General features: G+C 40.0%; 2 protein-coding genes across 4 annotated transcripts; one reads left to right on the top strand and one right to left on the bottom strand.

Moving 5' to 3' along the window:
* Nucleotides 1-12: 12 nt before the first annotated feature.
* wdr81 (WD repeat domain 81) lies at nt 13-14,994 on the bottom strand. 2 transcript variants are annotated; one of them, XM_005932018.3, is made up of 12 exons: nt 14,688-14,993; nt 13,599-14,122; nt 9,644-13,149; nt 9,454-9,561; nt 9,041-9,240; nt 8,689-8,870; nt 8,199-8,364; nt 7,595-7,760; nt 6,651-7,460; nt 6,418-6,563; nt 6,096-6,278; nt 13-1,805 (listed from the first exon to the last, which is right to left on the bottom strand). In XM_005932018.3, exons 2-12 carry the CDS (start codon nt 13,958-13,960, stop codon nt 1,479-1,481), a joined length of 6,156 nt encoding a protein of 2,051 aa, XP_005932080.1. In that variant the 5' UTR covers nt 13,961-14,122; nt 14,688-14,993; the 3' UTR covers nt 13-1,478. The 2 variants fall into 2 exon arrangements, 1 of the variants encoding a protein (XP_005932080.1); XR_316406.3 differs by having other exon boundaries at nt 1,674-1,805; nt 6,096-6,208; nt 14,688-14,994.
* A 2,783-nt stretch (nt 14,995-17,777) lies between these two features.
* On the top strand, nt 17,778-25,328 carry slc13a5b (solute carrier family 13 member 5b). Of its 2 annotated transcripts, XM_005932020.3 has the most exons (12): nt 17,780-17,955; nt 18,683-18,811; nt 18,893-19,029; nt 19,221-19,441; nt 19,563-19,743; nt 19,838-19,960; nt 20,097-20,309; nt 20,425-20,531; nt 20,638-20,759; nt 21,150-21,311; nt 22,420-22,557; nt 23,338-25,328. In XM_005932020.3, exons 1-12 carry the CDS (start codon nt 17,857-17,859, stop codon nt 23,461-23,463), a joined length of 1,758 nt encoding a protein of 585 aa, XP_005932082.1. In that variant the 5' UTR covers nt 17,780-17,856; the 3' UTR covers nt 23,464-25,328. The 2 variants fall into 2 exon arrangements, with proteins under 2 accessions (XP_005932081.1, XP_005932082.1); XM_005932019.3 differs by having other exon boundaries at nt 17,778-17,955; nt 18,683-19,029.
* Nucleotides 25,329-26,215: the final 887 nt, after the last annotated feature.

Genomic DNA, 26,215 nt, shown 5'->3' on the forward strand with positions numbered 1-26,215 from the left:
CACACACAGAAAAACATTGGAGTAATTTTTATTAATCCAGTTAATAAATACGTTTTTCACTGACTTCTTGTAAAATGTTCGGAGACAGAATATCGATTGTAACCAATTAACAATGTGCAACTACAAACTTTAAAACAAAGTTGGTCATTTTAATGGTTGCGCTTTCACTCTGAATTTTCTAAAAAACAAAACTAAAACAAAAAATTCAAAACATGTAGTACACTTAACAATTTTGAACTTTAGGCAAATAATTAGAAAAGTAGGCAAAGAGCAGAGCTTTCATAGTTAAATGCTACTAAACTTTGAAAACTTGAGATTGGGCTAATTTTAAGGAGCAAAATTTCAACTGTATGTTAATTTGCATCACACCATGACTACATTATACAATACATTTATTGATCTGTAGCTTCTGTTGCCATCTCAGCAGTTTTCAAGCAGTTAAACATAATGGTTAAAATACAAAAGCAGTTTATCTTGGCATTGACTGTTCTGATGCTAGCTTTTAAAGTCAAAAATTAGAAGAAGCTGATTACAGAAGTCTCTGCAATAGTTGGCAAATCCACTTAAAGCAGCATCTGCCGGGTTCCGCTTCCAGTGTATTGTTGCTACAGGTTTTTGTGAAGTGTTAAATCAAGAATACCTAAACATTGTTTAGAAAATCCCAAAGCAACTTCAAGTAATTTATTAGTGGATAAAAAAAAAAAAAACATTCAATCTTTAAAATCTGAGTGAGACTCTAAATGTTACAATTCAGGCCATACTTGTGCAGTAGAATAAAGGCTGTGCATCAGTCACTAACTTTTTAATGTGACAACTTAAGTGTCTCCTCTCTGAGAAGATACACCAAGACTGTCATCACAACAGCGAGTGTACTTTTATTGTTTGTGATGTATACACAAACACTGAAATATCTAATGAAAAATGGAGCAACACTAACACAAACAAAGGATGTGATCTACAAATACTGCATAGTTTAATCAGTGCATTTGGATACATATTTGTTCTATCATGAGGGAAATAAAAGGTGAGGTCAATGTATTTTTGGTTTTGTTATGCATCTATTTGGAAAAGTGTAAACACTACATAAGACCTTCCTGAGCTTGTCTTCCAATTCATTCCTTTGAACAGAATAAGGAACCTAGTCAAAAGAATAAGTGACCTTGTCTATATGAGAATCTCCTCGTATATACATCTATAGGTTTAAAAGAACAAAATAATAAAGGAATTCAATATCAATGTACATGATGCATGTCAATAGCCTCAATGGCAATATGCAGTAGACATGAAGCTTATACAATGCCTCTACTTGTGCTGCCTCATTCAACCAACAGTTTAAAGGATATGACAACCTGCCCTATCAGTATAATTGACCAAAAGCACAGAAGGGACAGAGGAGCTCAGACACTTGGCATCTGGCATGAATAAGACACTTTGAAGGTCAATGCAGAGAGTGTTTAGTATAGCTTGTAACTATTGATTTAAGCCAATAACCTAATGGCACCGTTCTCAGAGCCCAGCAGCAGAAGCCTCTTGGTGGGCAGGACGGCAAGGCTGGTCAGAGTACCGCGGAAGTTCTCCGTGCTCAGTTTTGTGCTGCTAACGGGGCTCAGGGAGATATCAGCCATAGAGTACACTCCGATCTTATTAGCCACTGTTCCCGTTACAATCTCTGAACCGTAAAGGTCAAAGGCGTGGATGGGGTCGGATGGTGACTTGTACAGGCGAAGAGGCTTGTGTTCCAGATCTTTCCACACAGTCAGTGTGTAGTCAGTGGAGGAGCTGATAACAATATTTGCTTCTGCAGCCTGAAAAATAAAACAAGAAACAAGAATCAGTGATTGTGGATGTCGTGTCCCAGTAAATTAAAACAAAACAAAAATTAGGAAAAAAGACTAAAATGTCAAATACAGCAAAATCATTATAGACCTTGCAAATACTCTAAAATTTAAGGAATACAACAAAAGATGAGCTGAATAAACACAGAAACACAGACTCTTAGTAAATAAAATTAAATGGCAAAGGGGTTTCATTTGAAAATATCTTTAAAACAGAAACATTTCGCACATATTCAGACAGACCAAAAAACAAACAAACAAAAAAAAAAAAAACAGCCTTTAGCCTTGTTTATATTAAGTTTCTAAATAATCATTTACTATCAGTAACTACCATTGAAAAACAAACAAAAAAAACAAAATAAATAACAACCACTGAATAACATGTTCTGTATCCATAGATTCCTAACCTTCAGTTAGAAGCAAGGAAAATTAATATTTAAAGTACATTTTGGCTGCTGCAGGTAAGAAAAAAAAAAAAAAAAAAAAAAAAAAAAAAAAAAGGGGGGGGGGGGAGGTCCGAGTGATGTGTGCGCGCCAATGAGAAATCTCCGTGGTCTTTCTAATACCTAACCTGTGTCCATATTTGCCCAAACTTGTGAGTTTAAAACTGGGGCCCTTATCTCTGACCTAATTTGGGGTTAAATAAAGTTTGCACTATGTTAACAACATATTTGCTAGGGACAACTTTCACCATCTCTGTGCCCCTTAGTATCTCTGAATCACTACCTATGGGGAATACCAAAAAATAAAAAGACACTTGACTGACTGTTTTAATATTTATTTACCTGAACACTGAACAACACAGCTACACTTCCTGGCTTGAGTAAATTAGTTTAGGAATCCAACAGCAAAAAAGTCTGACCCCTTTTTTGGACAATCCTGGTGTCAGGCAATATCTGTAAATCTTAAATAAACGCTGGTAAATTATCACTACTTTATTACTACACTTATCAAACTAGAGGTTAGATGCACATACATAATAAAATGCATTTTTCAGTAATCAGAGGAGGAAAATGCGATGATGCTGCTATTATACCAAGTACATCAAAAACAGTTCAAGTAGGTAACAGAACAAAATTTTCCATTTTGTGTCTGATGTAATGTGGGTCACTCAGAGCGATGGAGTCTATGCAACTGACGAGCGATTAGCTGTGCACTGCGTGGGCTGTGTGGTCATCCAGAAGTTTCCACTGTTTACCAGAAAGCCCGATAGTGATTTTGTACAGCCCAGATTGAGCTGGTTGAAGTGTACAATGAAATGGTTACATTATACCAATAAATAACTGCAGGGGTCTTGGATTTTATATAATCCAATCATCTGACCCCATACTAACTGCTCCTGGTGACAAAATAAAAAGTTTGACCAAAGCAGAGACCAATATATCTAACAACCTCATGATTCCCATGCATCCAGCCCAAGTCTTCTGTAAACAACTTGACTGGTACTTGGTGTAACAAAGGCTACGTTCACACTGCAGGTCTTAATGCTCAAGTCCGATTTTTTGATCAAATCAGATTTTTTTTGTCTGGTTGTTCACATTACAAATAAAATGTGACAGCAAACACGCTCTAGTGTGAACGGTTCACGGCCCTCAAGGCAGCCCGCATGCGCAAAAGACATCACAGCTAGGTGACAGCTGGGTTTGTCGACCAAACTAATCATAAAACGAGCAGGTGACTTGACCACGTCCGCTTTGTTTGTTTACATCTTCAGCTTCTTTAAACTTGGCTCTGAGGCTCTTCACTTTCCTCTGACACTGTAGCCACGTTCGCCTGTGCCCTCCTTCAACCATTTCTTTGGCAATGCACTCGAACACAGCCTGGTCATGATACGACCCTTCAAGTTTAGCTTGAATGGAATTGTCACCCCATATGCTAATCAAGTCCAAAACCTCAGTTTCTGTCCACTGACTCCCTCTGTCTCTAGTTTCTGCCGCCATGCTTTATCGTTTGTCTTCTCCGGCGCTGATAATTGGCGTCTGTCTTGTGTCAGTGACGTGAAAGATGGATTTAATGCGACATGACCATTCAAACAGCAGTCGCTTTCTAAAACATCAGATATGTATCGGATTCAGATCCACATACGAAAATGACCCAGGTCTGAATTGAAAATATCGGATTTGTGCTGTTCACACTGTCACACCATGATCGGATATTAGGGGTGCAACGATACACAAAATTCACGGTTCGGTTCGATACTTTGGTGTCACGGTTCGATATTTTTTCGATACAAAAAAAATGTTCATGCCTTTTTAATTTGTCATTTATTAAAATTATAAATATATATTTTAACTCAAAAGTACAGTTTTTAAATTTAATGTTGCTGAAACAACAAAGTAATAAAAATAAATAAATCTATCTGATCGAGAAATCACTCATCTTTGGAAAAGAGTTTATTACAGAGAAATGGCTCTTTCCAAAATAAAAGCTATACTATACGCTTCTTCTGGGCTATATTCTCAGCAGCATATTAAACATATCAGGTCCCCATAAGGAGAATCATGTGCTAACGGCTGTCTAAATGACTCTGCTTCCACTTGTCTTTGCACTAGGATGATGTCAGCGTAAATGTGCAGTCATATTCGTTGTGTTCCCACTAGTGCTGTCAGCGTTAATCTGAAATGACGTTAACGCCACAACACGGCAAATCTCCGTTAACGAGCTACCGCGGATCGCCCCGTGCGTGGGGCTGGACGGCCAACACGTTAACGAGCTAACTGCGCTAACACACTAGTTCCCACCAATGTAATTGAGCATTGCGTGGCACATCCAACATACTGTTTTACTTTAGTCCATGACGCGCTTACCTTCAGGGTCATACGTCACATGAAAACCAAAATAGTTCCAAACGCCAGATCTGAATGAGGGTGGGGGAGGTTCAATTTGCCATGTTGCAAGGAGAGCTTAACTTCTGTCTCGCTAGCTTGCCCTGCGCTCAGTGAATCTGCGTTCGACTACTCCGCCTAGGCTGCACTGTCGAGCGCAGATCCACTGAGCGCTCAACACAGACAGCATCGTCAGAAGGAAAGTTGATAAAATAAATTAAAAGTTTTGTATTGTTCGATACATATGGGTACCGAACCGAAAGTACTGTATTGAACGGTTCAATATTGATACGAATATCGTTGCACCCCTATCGGATATGGGTCGCATAGGGTCAAAAAAGTCAGATTTGATGCGCTTTCGCCTACAGTGTGAACGTAGCCAAAGATTGAGGTTCATGAATCAAAGTATCATATACATTGAGAAAGTATTATTCTAAGCTGAATAAACCTTTACCTTCTTTTTATCTACATTTGATCTATATTAAAATAACAGCATCACACAGTTACTGCAGATTTGTTGACTGCACATCCACGATGTCAAACTCCTGCTCCACCACATTCCAGACGTGCTCGATTGGATTGAGATCTGGTGAATGTGGAGGCCATTTGACTACAATGAACTCATTGTCATGTTCAAGAAACTAGTTTGCGCTTTGACACAGTGCATCATCCTGCTGGAAACAGCCATTAGAAGAAAAGAAAAATTTCCTTTACCCCATTATACCACCACATTCAGCCTGCTTTCATGTTGTTTATGCCAAATTCTCACCCTACCATCCCAATGTTGCAGCAAAGAGGAGACATTAGGCAACAGGCAACATTCTTTCAGTTTTCTATTGTCCAATTTGGTGAACCCATTTAAAAAGTAGCCTTAGTTTCCTATTTGAAGTTTATTGGTGTGGTAAGTAGCCATCTGCTTAAAGGTTTGATATTTTGTGCATTCAGAGATGCTCTTCTACATTCCTTGGCTGTAACAAGTGTTTGAGTTACTGTTGCCCTTCTGTCAGCTGAAAGCAGTCTAATCATTCTCCTCAACAAGGCAGTTTAACCAAGTTAACTGATAATTTCTCTTTTTCAGACTATTCTCTGTAAACACTAGAGATGGTTGTGTGGGAAACATCCCAGGAGATCAGCAGGTTCTGAAATAATCAAACCAGCCCATCTGGTACCAAAAACTATCCTAAGTTCAAAATCACTTAAAATCACAATGCTTTTCCATTCTGATGCCATGTTTGAACTTCAATAGTACTAAGTAGTAGTCTGAAGACATAAATAGGTGTACTTGACAAATTGGCCAGTGCACGTATAGAACAACAGTCAAAATCTGACTACATACTCCCCTGACAACTCAAGCTGTCACCCAGACATACCACCTTACCCATTTGACTGAAAGGTGACTGAAACTGTATACACCACATACAAACTGTAAATATACCTTCATTTGGAGTATGTCTCCTTCATGAGCTGGCCAGCCTTTCAGTACAAGCCCTGTGCGTGCATCTAGCAGAACAATGAAGCCAGATGAAAAACCTGCCGCCACTGTGCGTCCTGAAGGGTTTACAGCCAGATAACGGATGAGTCCAGCACTCACATTGTTGTATGCCAGACGAAATTCATGCTGAGTACATGGGGAAAGATTGCTATAATTATTATAGTAGAGAAGCACAAAAGAGCTATCGCTTTCAAAACACAGTAATGAAAAATAATTGGTGGGTGATGTATAAACTAGGCCTTAACAGATAGATTGAAATTGTTACCTGCAAGCCAGGCTTGCGAGGATCAATGAAGCGGAGAACAGAATCTGCGCTACCGTACACAACACTGCTGTGTGGAGCAGGCATGGTGGTGACAGCTGTAATGGGATTCTTCCCATCCACGGTTTCATGCAAGCGGATCTGTTTGCCTATGTAAAGGAGATAAAAACTTATATTTAAGCTAAATGAAACAGTTGAACTTGTGTGTAGTAATGCACTGCAGTTTATCTCCCTACCTGTATACTGGTCCCACAGGTGCACGGTACCATCACAGCTGACTACCTCCTGTGAAGCCTCCAGCTGTCCAACATAGAACACCGACTTTCGATGGTCGTTGTACGTCAGCCTGGGCTCCACATCCTGCGTACCATCACCGTGGTTATACAGCGGCCAAAGCTTCACAGTCTTGTCTTTACTACCAGAAAGAAAGTAATCCTCTCCTGCAAGAGGTGCCAAACACTTTGTGGTGCCCGAGTGACCCAGAAAGCTCTGTAATCTGATCTGATGGAAGTGAAAATGTGGATCTTGTTGATTAAGACCAATTTCATACTGCCAGTAGGCCAGCCAGTTGCCCTGCAGGGAGCGGCTACTTCGGGGGAGCTCCTGTTTCAAGACGCTGTCCTCTGGCGTGGGGCTTGTCACCCAGGAGGAGGAGAAAGAAGCTGCACCAGTGGATGGTGTTGTGAAGGTGGAGGCTGTTGTAATGATAGGTGTGGTATGACCAGAGCGTCCCCAAGGGTGAGTCAAGCCAACGTTTGAGCAGCCACCATAGTCAGTGTCTCTGGATACTTGAATTCGGTTTCCTACGAGGTGGCTCCCAAATGTGCCTGACTCAGGAAGCAAGTCTCCTTGCAGGGTGGAACTAGTTGAGAGGGATGGAAACGTGCTACAATCCACACGTCTGCCAAAACCAGAGGGTGGAAGTGGATCCACCCTGGATGCTATGGTGGTTGTTTCTTGACTCTGACTTACACTCTGATGGTAAGACTGGGCCAACTCCCAGACCAGCTCATGATTAGGAACTAGTTTCCGGATTGCTGTATCACCTAGAGCAATGACAAAAGAATGCTGTTTTATATCTCTTTATTATTAAAAAAACAAAACAAACAAATATTACTTTTAGCACAGATAATTTCCATTAGATAAAGTATTACATTACAAAACATAAGACATCTCCTACCGATGAGGCAGTAGAAGGGGATGTAAGAGGCATGAGCCATTTGAGGGTTAAATACAGTCTGCAGCTCTTCCAAGACCCCCAGCTCATATGTCACATTTGACTCTTCAGTGGTACAGACATCTACCACTGTGACTTCTCCCACAACCCTGCGAGGGGCGTTGTTGAGCTACAGGATAAAGACAGACTATACTGACATATTTGACATAACTGTCATTTTAAATTGTATTCCTTTTTTGCAACTCCAAGAAATAAGTGTACGTAACTAAAATACACCTTTACATTTATTAAAAAAAAAAAAGTTATTATAGGTTTCTATCTAGTTTTTTTGTTTGTTTTACTGTTTTGTCACTTCGTGTCAAATATTTCTCATGAAGCTATTTGTGACAAATTTCTAGTTGAAAGCCTTTTAGAAAAACAAACAAACATGCAACATAACACTTGCGAGTCATTATGTATTAGTTGTTGGGTTATCCATCTTTGTGAGGACCAAACTGAGACCCTGACCCTCTGTGTCAGAGTTATGATTTAGTTTTTGGTGGTCAGCATTTAGCTGTGACGGCTAAGGTTGGAGATTTTGAAAAAGCACGCGTGTGTGTATGCATACCTGGGGCTGCAGAGAATGCAGTAGCGAGAAAACAGCAAAGAATCGACGCAAAGTGTCAGCCATATGCTGCTGCACCATTTCCCTCCCAATGCGTAGACAGATGAGAGCCATCAGGCTGAGTGTCTTGAGACAGACAGCAGTGCGTGTCTGAACTCCACTGGGAAACCTACAGAGTACAGCAGAATGGGAAGAACAAAACAAAGGATAAACAGATCTAATGTAACAGAGTTTTGTTTTTGTTTTTTTTTAAATAATCATCTTTCTGAAACAAAATTTAAAGCTTTTTCACTTCAAAACATAACAACAGCTCAACAAGTTAAAAAAAAAAAAAAAAAAAAAAAGCAAAATCATCCAACAGTTTGCTGTTTAAAAAGGTTTTACTGAATTCTGGAACCCCTTCAGTGTCTATTATACACAGTTCATATATACAACTTTATATATAAGTACATTATATATAATGTACTTGTATATAATTTAGTTTGTAAATTACCCCATACGAGGTGTAGTAAGCAGGTCCAACAATGGCAGAAGAATATCCTGATTGATCTTCATAAGCATGTCCATTAAAGTGGTATCAGAGAGAAATACAATGATCTTCTGTGTAAGTGCAACAGCTCCAAGCAGACTTGCTTCCTTGCGTGTGTTAAGACGCTGAGAAGAGGGTGGAGAGACCTGGAAAACATGAACATTTATTAAATGAATAGCACATTTTCATTTATATTTTTTACATCTTACAATACATTTGCTTTCCCATGACAAAGAAAACTAGCCTCAAAATGCTAATAGATGGCTTCATGTGTAATTGTCAGAAAGAAAAAAAAAGTCTATTGTTCCCTTCTTACTAGATATCCAATATAAGGCAGGTACTGGTAAGTCAGTACAGGCTCTCCATAAAGCTGAGCTATATAGATGAGGCAGTCCAGCACAGGCCCTGCAGTGTGGTCACCCACAACCGGTTTCTTCTCATATACACTGCCCATTCCCACACTCTCTAGGCTGCTCCCGTCAGATGTCGGGGTCACAAACTGGTGATTTTGAGGTCCTAAAGGCAAAAAAAGAAAGGAAAGAAGGAAGGAAGGAGGAGAAAAAAAAAAAAAAAAAAAAAAAAAGGAAAGGAAAGAAAAGAAAAGAAAAGGGAAAATTAAAATAAAACGCCATAAGATATAACAAAAGTTAAGAAATGCAAAACTCCAGAGCATCATTTTATTAATTACCAATTAGACAATTAAGCTTTACCTGTCATAAATTTACATACCAATGTAACAATTTGTGAGCAATCGCAGCAAATTTCTGGCTACATATCGAGATGTCACTGTTGGTCCAAGTTTCGCTGACAGCCATCTAACTGTTTTGCAGACTGTATCTGTTTTTAGAAACATGATCAAAATGTTAGATACTGCCACTTTATGTAAAAACATTTGAATGAACCACTGTCACTAACTCACCAAGAAGAATTTTGTGCTCTTTTCCCTCAGATTCTTCTGACGGATCATGGTCATCCTCTTCGTCTTGTCCTTCCACAATCTCTTTCTCTGTCTCTTCCAGTGTCATCCCATTCACAAACTCACCCTCTAAAATGGCAACTGTGGCACCTGAAGCTTCTGTGCAACCAGAAAGAGTAAGCTCAAGGTTGAAGACTTCTGGGTCATTTGTCCCCTCTTTATCCTCACCAGCATCTGGCCCCTCATCTTCCTCCAGCTCTCCTCCCTCCTCTCCTTCACTAGTGTGTTTCAGGTCCTGGCTGCTGTCAGCTGATTTCAGGCTGGTTCGATCCCGCATTGAGTCCTCACCCAGAGAGAGTTCACTTGCGCTACTTTTGTCACTTAGTTTCCCCACACTGAGAGACTCTTGGTCTTGTTCCCTGGCTGCAGAGTTCTGACTCTGCTGTTTCCCAGTAAGCACCCCTGCTCCGCTGTTGACATAAAACCCATTCTGAAAGTCTTCTGGCTCCGAAAGAAACACTTGGTCACTAAGACTGATGCTGCCGCTAGCCCCCATATTACCGCCAACAGACCCAGACGTTGGCCGAACCTCACCACACTGAAACTCCTCTTCTTCCTCCTCTCCCATATTACACATGCCATTTCTCAACCCTTTAAAAGGTTCTGTTCCAGAGCCTGAGTTGCAGCTTTCAAAGCCAGTGATGACCTGGAGCACATGGGGAAGTAGGCTGGATAGAAAGGCCTGCAGACCCAGTCTCACAATCAGCTGCAGAACGAAACAGTCAGTGTAAAGATAGAAACGGCCTCGGAGGCAGTGAGGGCTTTCATAAACATTAATCAGCGGTTTCAGTAAGTATTTGTTTGCATTTCTGGGACCCAGTACTGTAGAGATGGGCTCAAAAAGGTACCAAGATGCATAGACAGCAGTGGACTCCTCAAGCATGAGGGCTAGAATAAAGGGCAAGAGGATCTCAAGACCCTCTGCTGTGATGTTACTCCGCAGCAGTGCTTCAAGCTGCTGCCACAAGTGAAAGACAACATCTCTTCCTTGAAGGCTACTAATATTTTCCATCTTAGCATGGTAGGAAAAAATAAAATGATGAAGTGCTGCAAAATAAGAAGGGAAAGGAAAGGGAGTGATGACAGAGTTCAGTAACTGAGAGGGGCTTGGAGGAGGCAGACCATTGAAGATGGGGTCATATTTGAAGAGGAGAGGACTTGGGTAATCTGATATATCTTTGTTTGCCTCTCCAGAATGTTTCTCTATTAGCAAAAGTGTCTCAAGAGCATGGTGCAAACACAGTGGTACATCACGGAGGCTGGCAGAGCATAGCTTTATAACAGCTTGGAAACGCTGTTTGAGTGCAGTATCTGGTTTCAGTCCCCTTAGTTTAGTGGCGTAAAATATCTCAGCGATGAGAACACCAAGAGCCTGCATATCTCTTTGGTAGAGATGCATAAGAGAGGGGAGGGATTCGCTCATTAGGTCAGATCGTACACTAGAACCTGAAGAATGCCATACATCAGCGTGCAGACTTTTTACCAGAAAATTGTTCAACTTCTCCAGCTCTTCTAAAGGCTGAAATGGGTTAAAGCCTTCAGGGAGAATGATCTTCATTTCCTCTGTACTGGAGGCAGTCACACTTCCTTCCCCATGCTTTTTGTTCATCGTCCCACCTCGTTGCAGCATGGCACTTCGGAAACCAGGACCAACACCACTTGAGAGGTCACCAGGGAATGAACCTGGAGACTGAGATACAGTAAGTGCTGTGTGCTCTCCTCCTGTCTTTCCACCTGATGCACTAATACCTGGCATTGGCACAGAGCAAGATGCAGAAGTGGATGAGCCAGTGGATGCTAAAGAGTCCAGAGCTTCTGTACCTTGTTCAAGCTCTTCATCTTTGTCCACTGTGGTCCAGCCACTGGACTCACATCCTGTAGATTCTGGCACCATTCCATCCAAAGTGTCGGCCAGAGTCTCATTTGGAGTGATGGGTAGAGAAGGCACAGTAAGAGCAGCAAGGCCAAGAGGAGGAGGTTCTGCTGGGGCATACTGAGAAGGAGATAAGCGAGGTGGGTGTGGCTGGTCAAACAGCTGAACTACACCATAGGTAGTTAGATGAGTGTGGTTGTCCACGAGATGCAGGCACACATTCTTGGCCTTGATAGCTTCTTTACCTGACAGCTTATAGCCAAATGTGAGATCAATCCAGTGATGCAAATGCTGGGACACCTCTCTGCTCTCCAGAAGCCGCCGATGGACCTCAACGAACTCTTCAGAAGACTTGCACCACGAAGGCACATCCAGGTCTGGCATGTCAGGGTGAATTGAGTGGAAAATGGAAGGGTCTGTGTAGAACTCTGGAATGCACTCATCAGGGGTCCAGCTCTGCATGCGTTCCATACTTGCTGGGTATTCATTGGGCTCCCACTGGGATCGAACATGGCTGCACAAAACTGACTTTGGAGTCTGCCTGGCTTTGTAGACATAGTATGTAATGTCTGACAGAACATCAGATATGTGATGAGGTACATGGAGGTGGTCAGACTGTCCTGCACCAGCACCACCTCCACTGAGGTCTCCACCGACACCTCCTCCACCAACCCCACTGCCTCCTGCAGCTGCCAAAGCCTCTTTGGTCATCTCGTATGTAAAATCCAGTTGCTTATCCCCTTTATTGAGCCTGAACTTTGACCGCCTGAGATCCCGAAATTTTCCCTCTGGCACAGTGAAATCCACCACCCAAGGCAGAACTGGGTGATAATTTGGGTCTCCTTCTCGCCGCCCCGCTAATCTGTTTAGTTCCATCAAGTAGCGGAAGTTACTGACCCGTCCATGGACCCAGTCCAGAACCAAAGTCCTTAATTCATCAAAGCAGTTTTTGCAAAGTCTTTTGTTCTCTTGGCTCACACACAGAATTTCCCTTGGCAGGACACTTTTTGGCTCTTTTCTGCGACTAACATTACTTTCTGCATCCCCTTCTGTTCCCAGTTCCTCATAATGAGCTAGGTTGAGCTTTAGGCGGCTGCACAACTGATCATCTACTGTTATGTCCTGAAGAGACAGCTCTCCACAAGATAGGCCTGCTGCATGACATGCCTGCATAGCTATTAGAACCTGGTAGAGAATGAACAACACTTTGGCATTGCTGTTAGCAAGCTTGGCTGGGCTGAAGGAGACAATATCACGAAGTGAATACTGAGTGTAAGGGAGAATCACATAGAGCATTTCTGCTGTCTCCAAAAGACATTCTGCAGGCAGAATGTTAGGACACAGACTGTCTGACTGGGATTTGGAAAAACAAGAAGAGCTAGATGGCAAGCAGACTTCTTTCTCCTTGTCTCTGGCAGGAGAAAGCAATGGAGATACTTTTTCAGTTGAGATAAATGTGGAATTAAAGAGCTTCTGTAATGCATGACGTACTGCATCTACAGCTGCAACATGCATCTGTTCACTGGCTCCTGAATATGGCCGCACAAGTTTGTTATGAGCTTCACGCCATAGATTCCTGGAAGAAAAAAGAAGGGCAATGAAGACTGTTAGGCATTAAACTTGCTCTTAGAGCATAATGCCTAATGTTGTTAGGACTGCATGATTAAGAAATGCCTCTAAGTAATGAGTAACCATGTCCTAACTAAAGCAAGTAATTATACCTAACACAGCTCATTTAATATGAAAGCATTACACACTAACATATTAGCTGTGGACCTAAACACATTTTCATTACTGACTAATCTAACAATTTTTAGTAAACTATTTATTGAATAAAAGCCCTCACAAATACTCTCTCACACAGTCTTTCAGTCCTCAACAATTAATTAACTTGATCAGCTCTACCCAATATTGCAGAAAATGTTTTCTTAGACAAATAATCTTAGCTTAATCGGGATCTAGAACTACAATAAGGTGGTAGGCAAAGACATATTTTGCATTAGAATTTAAAATTATGTTGAGTACCTGATATTATGCTGGGATACACTCTGCATTGTTTTGACGTAAGAATCCTGTGACAGAAATTCCATTTGTTGGTGGCATGGCTCTTTGGCCAGTCTGTAGCTCAGCTTACTTTTCCTCAAACCCTGAATGCACACTCTAGTCCACCCAGGGGGCAGTTTCGCCTGAGAAGACTGAAGGTATGTGCAAATTTCTGCCTCACTGATGCTGTCAAAACGGGCACAGCGCATGACTCGCCCCTCTCTTAGGCCCATCACCCAGCGCACAGGAACAAGGGCTACAAGCTCCTGAGGACGGCGCCCTGGGCCTTGCTGCCGTCTTTCAATCCCCAAGTCTTTTTCAACTGCATGCATCAGCCAATCCATGGTCAATCTGCAACTGGTTGTTCTCACTTAGACAGTTTTCAGCTACTTTCCACTCGCTGTCAGCCACTAGAAGTTTTCAGTTTTCAGATATCCATGGTGGAAGATATAAAATCACCAACAGCAAACGTTATCTCCTCATCCACCTGTCCCTTTAAAAAAGAACTGTAAAGTATAAACAGACAATTAGATGAGCAACCACTTTAAAAACAATACTGCTTTGATGCTTTCTACTTCTCACATAAAGTTTGAGCTCAGCTCACATGACTCAAGTTCTACCCGACAACAAATCTAATCTGCCCTGTGGGCAGGTTTTGAAGTCACTGCTTTTCATAAATGCTCACAGCTTGCAGGCAGATATGACACCAAAGAAACAACAATTCCCAATTTAAAACGACTCTTTCGGGGATGAAAACTTAACAAATTCACGTAACTGTGTCTACATTATGGCAACCTTTTTAACATATTAAGTAACTCAACGAACAAAGTTAATAAAAACCGTCGGTAAGGTAAAGAAATGACCATTAGGGAAGTAACGTCGAAAGTTATCGCTAGCTAACAGTTAGCTTAACAAAGGGACTAACCTTACGAGGCATAACTGATGGAAGAAAAACGCAACCATGCAGTTAGTTGCTGAAAATTCTAGCACAAAGCTAAACGAAAGCAACTACCTCGTTAAACAATAACTATAATGCAATTGCAGACCAATTGCCACCAACGTATAGCTCACCTCTCACCACTTGTAGCAGTTGACAGCTAGTTAGCGTTGAGCTAACAACGCACCCCGGTTCCATGCATGATGAGTTTGTCCGACATTAACTTCATAACACTTGAACATCCTGCATGATGACATGTGTTTGCTTCATTTTCTGGCATTTAGAGATGAGTGTCAGCAGCCAGACGACAGTCAGTCAGCCGATTGTGTTTTGCTCTGAGCTATTTGGAGCCATGTTTTAGAAGCGATACCTCACGTGACATAACACCAGGCCCCTCTCATGTGATTGCTACTGATGCTTGCTCCCTGCAGCTGTGACGGCAGCGCTTCCTCTGCACTACACCTATATTTGCTCTTCAGCACTTTATTCTGCCATAAACCGCAGAAGTAATGTTTGTAGTTACCTTTTTAGAGAAGATGTATTGACAGCCTACTTTTGATGTAATACATTAAGGATAATATATTAAAGGTAAAGAATGTCCGAAATTTAGCCAGTCCTCTTGGCACATCGTGGTTCTTTATGCATTGGTTAATAATACTGTTTACTAACAATAAATCCCTCGTATTACAGAAACACTAGCACTACTATTAATGTCTAAATAATATGGATGAAATCTAGCCACAATTTCTAGGTTTTTATTCATTTTTTTCTGACCTTTAAGGACCCAGGAAATCACCTGATCATATTTAAGGTCGCATCACATGATAGGTACTTCCCAATTTCCAAGTTCACAGAGAGAAATACTGTATTTACCTGATTTCTGTGTTGTACGGGTTCTCTCCACAAGGTGGCATGATGTGTGTATTTTTATAGACAAATCCTTCACTTGTGCAGACTTTGCAATCTGCACAAGTGAAATTCTTCCGATCTGCTTGAGTTTATAATATTCCAAGCAAATACCTGCTTTCGGATATTTGCCTGCCACTGTTATTTGCAATGTGCTCCTGTCATTATAACTGATGGCTGGCATCCAATAATGGTCACTTTTTGTTTGTAGTTACAACACCAAAAACATGAAATCTGCTTAGAGTCAGTTGTTTCTATCCTAACTAAATTAGTGTTAGTTTTCTATCCCAACTAAATCCTATTTAAGGACGCATCACATGATAGGCTACTTCCCAATTTCCCAGTGTTCCAAGTTCACAAAGAGAAATGCTGTATTTACCTGATTTCTGTGTTGTACGGATTCTCTCCACAAGGTGGCATGATGTGTGTATTTTTATTCCTTGGAAGTGAAGGATTGTGCAGACTTTGCAATCTGCACAAGTGAAATTCATCCAATTTGCTTGAGTGTCTGCTATGCTTATAATATCCCAAGCAAATACTTGCATTAGGACCTTTGTCTGCCATTGTTATTTGTAACGTGGTCCTGTCATCATAACGGTCACTTTTTTGTTTGTAATTACAACACCAAAAACATGAAATCTGCTTAGAGTCAGTTGTTTCTATCCCAACTAAATTAGTGACTCAATTAGAGACTATATGAAATAAACTGAAGTACACTGCATGTCATAGATGAAATGAAATGGGGGGTGGGGTGCATATCTTTTTTTTTTATGTTTCCATGTATATATCGATTTCAGTGTTTCTATTCAAATTATTTCTCTGATATTGTAAATAAATAGAACTTGCATAAATTTGAAATAGAGACTACTACAATGGTCACAGCTGCAAATTTTATGGCCGCAATTCACTAAACACAGCACATTTGAACAATATGGCTCTCACTATGCAATGATCAACGTTGTTTTATTGCTGTATGAATCCTTTTGTCAATATCTGAGACAGCACTCATGTTAACACTGTGGACAAAACATGTATTAAACAGTCTGTATACACACACATACATATAGATTTAAATATTGTAAATGCATGGACGTAAAGCAGCAGAATTAAGGGAATTGACCGTCCACATTATAGTATATATTTGCATGCCTTTAAAATTGGTAAGAAATGTCACTACACATGGTTGAAGACTCACAATTACAGGGACACAAATTAAAAGCTTCTCTCATCCTAGCATACCACCAATGCAGGATAATTACTGTTAGCACTTTCAAAGAAAAGATGCAGCCAAAAAACATGACATTCCTTGGCTCAGCATTTTATGTTCTTCTCTTACTTCTGCTCTTAGTTTTATTTAACTTCCATGGAGAATGTGTTTGATGTCTTAAAGCAGTGTTGGCTTGGGTTTATGGCACTCACTACAAATATCCCAAGCTTACAGTACATTGAAAGGGAGGCATAATGAGGCGTATTGTGCATCACATTTCAGTGTATTACAGTAGCCCTGGAGTAAATACTGTTTGTACTTATTTGTACTATTTTCACTTCTGTATTTTGTAATGCAATCATGATCCAGCTCCCCCACTACACTAGTTCCATAAGTGGTTATGATCATAGATAATTAAATAGTTTTCATTTGAAATAATGTGACCAATGTTTAATAAACTCACTGGACGGGTTAGAGAAAATAAAATTGCATAAAAATGGGTATTATTTGTTTAGGAAAAGGAAAGGGGAAAAGGAATTCAGTTCAGTCAAAGCTTCTGTGATGTTTTTGGTGAAATGTTTATTGTGCTGTCTTAAAGAAAGATACAACGGGATTTTGGGCGGATTACTGCCACCGTTATAAGGGTTTATTTTTTTTCCAGTTGTTTGACCTTTGTAAAACTAACTCCAAACCCCTTTTGTTAGACAGTGACCAAGAAATTTTTAACTTTTAGCATTTTGAAAAGTAAACCTTATATACGTTTATTGAATTTCAAGAAAGCCTAGCTTGAAAAGTAAAATACTTGGTTGCATTATTTGTTGTGTCTCTTGCCTGAGCAACAGCAAGACTGAAGTCTGCCAACCGCATTCGCCCCTTTCTCCCCCGCGGGGGTGATAGAGGTGATAGACCTACTGTGGGGAATCCTCGGTTTCAAGATGGTAAATGTAAAAGATGTAAACTATTGTGGTTATTAAGTGGATGAACTTTTTCACTTTTAATTGGTCAGTACTTTAGGTCAGTAGTTTAGGAGTTTGCACCCCCCCCCTCTCTCTCTCTCTCTCCTCATTACGTTTCTCGCTCTCGCTCTCTTTTATTTGCGTGGGACTCCCCCCCCCTCCCTCTTCTCTCTTCTGCGCCTCAAAAGTGCCATCCACGGTGCAAAGTCTGCTTTTCTCCATTTTCCTTTCAACATGGCATTCTTGAAATGCCTTTACTCTGTCAAAAATGAAGTGATCCTCTTCATAACTCCGTTACTTCTTCTTCCACTGCCTTTGGTGATCGGGACACAGGTATGTAATTAATCTGCGTTTGGCTTAAAACTAAACACAGTGATGAGAAAGGATGAAAGAATAAAGTAATTTTAATGAGAGAGATGTTACTTGAAGAACTTGAATGAACTGAAATTAAGTGAGATTTTACCTTTCGCGCATTTTAATTTGCACTAGGTCTTTTGCACCTGTTGATGCGCGGTCAAGTGCACAGCGCTTGGAGCGAGTGCACGAGCTGTCCAGTGTTGGCTGGTGTGTTCTCCGGTTCTGTTAATTTAACTTCTTTTTGGTAGCATGAAGCTTAAGCGTGGGGCCACAGAGTAAAAAGGGCTCTTTACGCGTCGTGGGTCACAGAGACAAAAAAAATCACAGGTTGCAAGCATGTTATCACTGGCACAGGTTTAAATGCGAAGCATTAAAAAAAAGAAAAATCGGTTTTTCAAGCAGCTGATATTTAACCAGAATGAAACAATTCTAAATAAGATAGTATCATTGACCATCCAAGTTTTGTCTAGATCTCACTTATATTATCCCGACAGATGTAGAACCTGGCGATGAGACACTACAGATTATCTTATCTTCACCCTTTGAACTATCATAGTGTCTCATTAAAATTGCATCATAATTATTGATCTTAGCTGTTTATGAACTTAAGTCAGATTTTCATAGATAAGTTGCTGACACAGACTGAATGTAATGTCTTTGTTTTGTGCAGTTGTCTGTATGTTATAATTTTTTCTTATTGCAGGTGGCAGAATGTGCTTATGTGATAATCCTGATGGCAGTGTACTGGTGCACAGAGGTTCTACCTCTGGCTGTAACCGCTTTGCTTCCAGCTCTCCTTTTCCCTTTATTTGGCATCATGGAGTCCAAAGATGTAAGTAAGAAAAATATGCCACAGTGTATAGGCTTATTTATGTGTGCATACATCTTATCCAGTGTGGTCCCTTTGTCTCAGGTGTGTATGCAGTACCTAAAGGACACAAACATGTTGTTTGTTGGAGGACTCATGGTTGCTGTAGCCGTGGAGCACTGGAATCTGCACAAGCGCATAGCTTTGAGGGTGCTGCTCATTGTTGGTGTGCGTCCAGCACTGTGAGCGGTTAATTACCTTTCAGATCTGTTATGACATCAAAAGCACAGATATGATGTAGATTAAAAAAATAATCCTTTCACTCCCATCATAAAACTTTAACATACTTCATGTTCTGTCCCAAGAGCACGAAGAGCACCTTTCTGATTTTTTTTCTTAATTTACTATTAATTTTACTCTATCTTCTTGGCAGACTGATGATGGGCTTCATGGGTGTAACAGCATTCTTATCCATGTGGATCAGTAACACTGCTACCACAGCTATGATGGTGCCAATTGTCCAAGCAGTGCTGGAACAGCTAAACACCAGTGAGCCAGAAATGCCTCAAATCTTCAGCTCGGATGAGCAGGTCCAAACATCAGAGACTGACAATAAAGCTGATTCACAAACAGAGAAACAGAATGAGGGACAAGGTGAGCCCTTTGTAACTTGTTTATGTTTGGCTAGGACACAAAATCAATAAAAATCAACAGCGTCAAAGACTTTTATAAAGCTGCTAGTAGCCCCTTTTTATTTCTTTCTCTTTGTTTAAAGGCCCAGTAGTAGTGACTTTCTTAGATGCCACGACTGAGGCTGTCAGGCATAAGGAGGCAGCAGAACGGCGGAGAATGTGTAAAGGCATGACCCTGTGTGTTTGTTATGCTGCCAGCATCGGAGGAACAGCCACACTGACAGGAACTGGTCCCAATCTGGTGCTCATGGGCCAGATGAACCAGTGAGTGTCCTCTTATCAGTTATTAGTATTGTGCCAATATTTCAAATCATGTGTATTTATATATTCCTCACGTTTGTATTTTCTTTTGTATTAGATTGTTTCCAGAAAACGGGGACATTATTAACTTTGCGTCCTGGTTCGGTTTTGCCTTCCCCAACATGATCATCATGCTCACACTGGCATGGCTTTGGCTGCAGTTTGTCTTCATGGGATTCAAGTGAGTTTGATAATGCTTAAAGCCTGATTATAAGTGACAGAGACTTGAATCACCACCAAGAAACTTTTTACCGCACTAAGCCTGTGAGTGAGTGTAGAAGTGACACAAAGACTTTTCTTCCCATGTGATCCTCCAGCTTTAAGAAGACATGGGGCTGTGGGGCTGTGAAGACAGAAAAGGAGATTGCTGCATATAATGTGATCCGTGAACAGCATCGCCTGCTGGGGCCGATGTCTTTTGGAGAGATAAGCGTCCTGTGTCTCTTCATTTTGCTCGTGTTGCTGTGGTTCACAAGGGATCCAGGCTTTGTCAGTGGCTGGGCAACAGATATCTTCAACTCCCAAGCAGAGTTTGTATACATATTTTTATGAAAAACATACAATTCAACACCTAAGTTTTATTCATTCATAAATTTACTTTATAAAACTGTGGTATTTGATTTTTGCTTTCACTCCATCCTTCAGGTATGTATCAGATGCCACGGTGGCAGTCTTTGTCGCAGTCCTTCTCTTTGTTCTGCCCTCCAAACCTCCACGCTTGTGTTCTTTTAGGACACATAGTTTTGACATAGGTGAGCCATCATTTCTGAAGAATGTTGTGTTTCCCATTCTAATAAGTTTGGGAAGAGTAGGCTATGCTGTAATTAAACTTTGATGATTCGTTTCTTTGATCTGTAGCATCTCATCAAACTGCTGGCCCAACACCTCGTCTCCTCAGCTGGAAAGCTGCCCAAAAGAAATTACCTTGGGGTATTGTGCTTCTTCTTGGAGGAGGGTTTGCTCTGGCTAAGGGCAGTGAAGTAAGTTACAAAGGCAGTTGTTAGATGCAATGGTTGTGGGGCCAATAACAATCTTTCAAGAAATTTTGAACTTCACAATAGCCATTCAGTGTCTTGAGATTCTGATTCTGCTAGTTTATTTTAGAGGCATGAGGATTCATAGAGGTATTTATCAAATCGACCAGCTATTTAATCTGTTTTTAGTGGTATTAGCATCATGCTTTTTTCCTTTAATCTCCTAATGCAGTTTTAAAGTTTTATGCAAATCAAATGATTAGTAAATCTCTGGATTCAGATGTTTTTGGTGTTCTGCACATACGGTTGCATTGTAGCAGATGCAATATATTGTGACCAAACCTGAATCGCAGTCTCCTCAAAGTAAAAGTGCAATTTGTTTTGTTGTGTCTTTAGGTGTCTGGACTATCAAAGTGGATGGGAGATCAGATGGCTCCTCTGCAAAGCATCCCTCCCTGGGCAATTGCCATTGTCTTATGCCTGCTGATTGCCACATTCACAGAATGCACCAGTAATGTAGCCACTGCAACGCTCTTCCTACCCGTCTTAGCTTCAATGGTAAGCAAGTGAAGCAGTATAGAGCAAGTGAAATATAGGTGGTGTGGGAGAGGACAGAAAATACTGTTTGGGTGCAATAGCTCAGTTAGGTTAAGTGCTTCCTAGCGTAAATTCTTTCCCCCAGCTGGAGTTCACCATTGAAACTACTCCCAGTGAGAGCTGGTCCATTTTCCCACGTTTTGGTTTGGTTACCCATCTTGTTGGTCATTCAGGCTGAATATGTTTGGCCCCCTTCTGTGGGCCCCTTCTCCCATTAATAACCTGCCAAACACCAATTCAGTCCAGTGCCTTGTAACAGTGCCCTCCCCGCTGCTGCTTCTTCTGAAGAATAGCATTTCTGTGCCCACTAGCTGAGCACTGGAGAGAATGCCAAAACGAGGTCTGAAACGCAAGTAGTGGTTTTCACATTTATTGATATCTTGAGGGAAAAGCCAAGTAGATGCACAAGGATGATCAACCCTTCTGTGTTTAGCCCTTGAAAATACAAACAGAAAGTGAAGAAAGGGAGAATAGATACTTTAGTCAGATTCACACAAACAGTTAAAGGCATTGTGAGAACACTTTGTGGCAACGGTGGCTTGTGTCATGTCACTTTGTGTGTCATCCTGTCAAGAGACTCTTTAGCATTTGATTTAGGCAGAAACCCTGTGACAAGACAAAATACTGTCATCCTGGTGACCTGATATACAGCTGAAGTTTAACAAAGACTAAACATAAAGTTTAGGTCTTTTCACCCTTTGGTTATTTTGAGAACCAGAAATTACTGTGCACTTGTAAGCTAGTGTGCTGCAGGACATGTAATTCAGAAGCAAATTCCACTGAGTAATGTCTTTTGCAACTTTAAAGTCTGCCATTATCTCCACATATGTAGTACGTTTCTATTTTAAATATCATGACTCAGCACAGGGCCAGCAGGAATTACATCTTAATTACACACACCTAATGAGAGTTTTCCCTGCACACAGAATTGCATACATTTCATTCTGAGTTATGAGCTGGTGATTAAGGTTGCAGAAAAATAGCCAGAAAGAGTAGTGGAGGATGTTGTGATCAAGGCTGTATTCATCCGTGAGTCAGACTGCTGATACCTTGTGTGTGATTATTACAGTCTCAGTCCATTGGAATCAACCCGCTGTACGTCATGGTTCCTTGTACCCTAAGTGCCTCATTTGCCTTCATGCTGCCTGTCGCAACTCCTCCCAATGCCATAGTCTTCTCTTATGGATACCTTAAGGTTGCTGACATGGTAAGTACGACGTTGGCTTTGGTATGCTTATTGTGTAAATTACATGTTGCAGTGCTGTGACTCTGGGACCAATGTTGAACTGCTTGGTCTGCAGAATTTACATTCATAAAAACGCGGTTGTGACCAGAATCTCTTAAGTGACCGTCACATTTTGACGATAGCTGATATTAAGGGTATTCTTTAGTTGTGTTCCGGCTGCAGAAGTGAAGCAATATGTTTCCAAGTGTTTTACAATAGTAAATGTTACCACTAGAAAGTTGTAGCACATGATGAGTCACTCTAAGTAGCCAGTGTAATCTGCAATCGATTTAAAATATCGTTTTCTGTCACATCCTTGTATGGTTATAAGGCATTTTTGATGAGTCAGATTAAGAACATTTTCTGTGCAAGCTGATACAGTTTCAAATCAAATTAGTTTGGTATGTAGAATTTGTGTCTCAAGGTCCCCTGCCATCGACTTTCCAGGAATGTTAAACAAGTTTAACACCTTCCGATCAAACTATTGTTGTGGATTCGTTACATAAATATTAAAGTGGTAGAATACAAAAAGAGTGGGCACATCCAAAACACTTCCATGGGTTAAAACATAAACTTAAGAAAATCTGAGAGATAACATTACAGTACATTTAAAGAAATATTCCAATCTACATACTGTGGGACTTCCTCAAATACTTCATGACTTTAGGGATAATGATCTTCTCATGCAACTTTCAGCAACAAATACAGATGTTAACAATAAACGAAATCTTGAAATGACTGCATTCTTTTCTTCTCCACCAGGCCAGGACAGGATTCGTCATGAACATCATTGGCATTCTTTGTATTACACTGGCCATTAACAGCTGGGGTAAAGCAATGTTTCACCTAGATTCTGTCCCTGCCTGGGCCAATGCCACTGGGGTATGAGACTGGCTCTGCAGTGAGAGAGGATCCGTGCACAAGCCTATCCACAGGTGCCAGACTAAGACCTGTGGTCAGAGGGATGGTATTGGACCACGCAGTGAGATGCATGTGTCCAATTGGAGTTAGGACACAAGTCTCATGAGGCTCGTTTTGATTGACACTTGAGTGAAAAAAAGTGGTGATCTATAAAATTAGGGAGAAAAATGATTCAATTATATGAAAATATTCATTTTCATGTAATTGAACTTTATGTATACATACATAATGATGTTAAACTTCAAATAAGTTTAGATCTCTTCTATAGACCTATTACACTATTTGAATCTCTTATAATACACATTTCTGTTATTCAGTACAATGGAATAACTGAAACAATATATTGGGACTATAGTGTCTGTAAATTTACGCTCCTTTATATCCTCAAGTGAACCAAATGACATCTTATTTTCTTTTTATCAAAGAAAATTAGAGGAAAAGGAGCTATTCATATAGTCAAAGTTATTTAACATGTACCCATGTGTTTATAGTAATAAGCCATATTGTATATCTTGATGATGCAACTTGAAAATATTTGACGTACTTCTTTTTTTATTTAATTTTCCTTCTATGCCGCTTCTGCTTTACTTTACAATATTTCAGAGAAAGATATTTTCACTTTCACATTTGTCGGACAGCTCCAGTAACTGGTTACCTTTCAGATTTTACACTTAAAGAAATCTTTGGTTTTGTAAAATATTATACATTGATACCTTGATAATGAATATAAAGTTTAATACTATTAGTGATAGAAAAAAACATTACTTGTCAATACATTAGCAGTAATTATCCGTTAACTTTCATATAATATGACACTGACAAGAGCAATTCAGCTGCTTAATTATTACTTTTACTACTGATACATTTTTGGCTCAAAATATGTATTTTCATAAATAAAATACTCTATTTTAGGACATTTAAGGAGCGGATTATAAGGCGCAATATCGATAAACTGGTCTATTTTCATACATAAGGTGGACAGGATTATAAGGCGCATTAAACAAAACATGACTGATAGCCTTGAGTTTGAAATCCGCTTTGTAAGCATGTCTCTTAACAGGTGCCATTTTTGGGTCCTTTTACACACAACAATATTATTTGGAAGCACAGTACGTATCACTCCGCCAGGCTCCTGACTACGGTAGTCGTAATGCTCAGACAATCCATCAAGTAGTACGGTCAAGTCGTACTAAAATATTTTGACAGATTTTTGAGCGCCGTGTACCACATAAAATCAGTTTCAGGTCAGTAAGCACAACCAGAATTAATACTTAAGCCACACCGATTATAAAGGACACTGTCGATTTTTGAGAAAATTAAAGGATTTTGAGTGCGCCTTATAGTCCGAAAAGTATGGTTTTAAATATTGAATGCTTTTTTGGTTGTAATTTGGGCAGCTTAAAAAATATATAAACTGCAATATTTTCTCAATCACTCCTGTGCCATACAGAAGACTTTGTAAGTGAACATTTCTTAAGAGATTTGAGGTAACAAAAGCTAATGGCTTGGTTGGTGAACTTGGTATTTATCAGTTCAGAGCTAATACTGTATGTGCTGAATCAGACTTAGAGTTGGCTATGAATAAAGGATAAACTTTTTATCCTATCAAAGCAAAAGCTGTATGTAATGTGTACAAAAAGGATAACTTATTGTACTGCAGACACATTTGAAATGTTTGAGTCAGTACAGTTTGTCTCACAGCAATATTAATTGTAAATGAATTGCAATGAAGTGGTATTTAGTAATAACTGCATATAGTCTACTATTCTCTTCAGTTTCAAGACTTTTGCACATGTCAATTTATATAAAAATAAATAAATAATACAAACACATCCGTTGACGTTTCTTTTCTGTTCAAGGACTTCACATTAGATGTTCAATAACAATTTAAAAAGACAAAATACATCCAAAGTGCAGCTGTTTTCCACACACAGCATTTTTTTTAATTGAATGGATTTAATTGAATGAGGCGGGGAATTCAGTGATGTTTGTGTGAGAGAGACTTGTCAAGATGATACACTAGATTTAAAATGATTTCAAATGTGAGAAACTCAATTTGGCTGTTATTAACTGTAATGCTGTCTATTATTTTAAAAAGTGAGGATGGTTTATTATAACAAAAGCTCAGTCTGAGCTGTCATCTCTCACCATCATCCAAAACAAAATTATCAGATTTTCATCACCATACAACTCTTTCTCAACAGCATATGACTATTATCCATCTTTTAAAGGACAAGTATGTTTCGCTGCCTCTTACTTATTGGCCTCTTGTCTTATGTATAAAGCTGACATGATCCTTTAAACACAGCATGGAAAGCCATAATGAGCCTGGATTTAAAGGCCACACCTAATGGCAAAAGGCCTATGACATTGTAATCTGAGATTAAGGTTCAAGGCAGGGATATCGTTAAACATTGTTGTGCATCATCAGCATTATGAGCTTAAAGAAGCTCATAAGAAGCTCTTACGTCTCCATTTAAAGATCTGCCAGAGAACTTTAATATCACCTCGTAAGTGTCGATCATTATGTTGGGTTTCTGTTTTAAAAACATGACGAAAGTTAAGCATAAGACTCTGCATACAGAGAAGTAAACATCAACAAACCCTGTTGTTGGTATGGTGTGACAGTAGAAAACATGGCCAAAAGGTAGCAGGAAGAAAAAAAAAAATCAAAGGATCACATCAAAGTTCTGACCCCATTCTTTTGGGACAATTAAAA

This window comes from Haplochromis burtoni, unplaced genomic scaffold (genome assembly GCF_018398535.1).
Source record: "Haplochromis burtoni strain Fernald_Lab_line unplaced genomic scaffold, NCSU_Asbu1 Contig_144, whole genome shotgun sequence".
Taxonomy (NCBI): Eukaryota; Metazoa; Chordata; class Actinopteri; order Cichliformes; family Cichlidae; genus Haplochromis; species Haplochromis burtoni.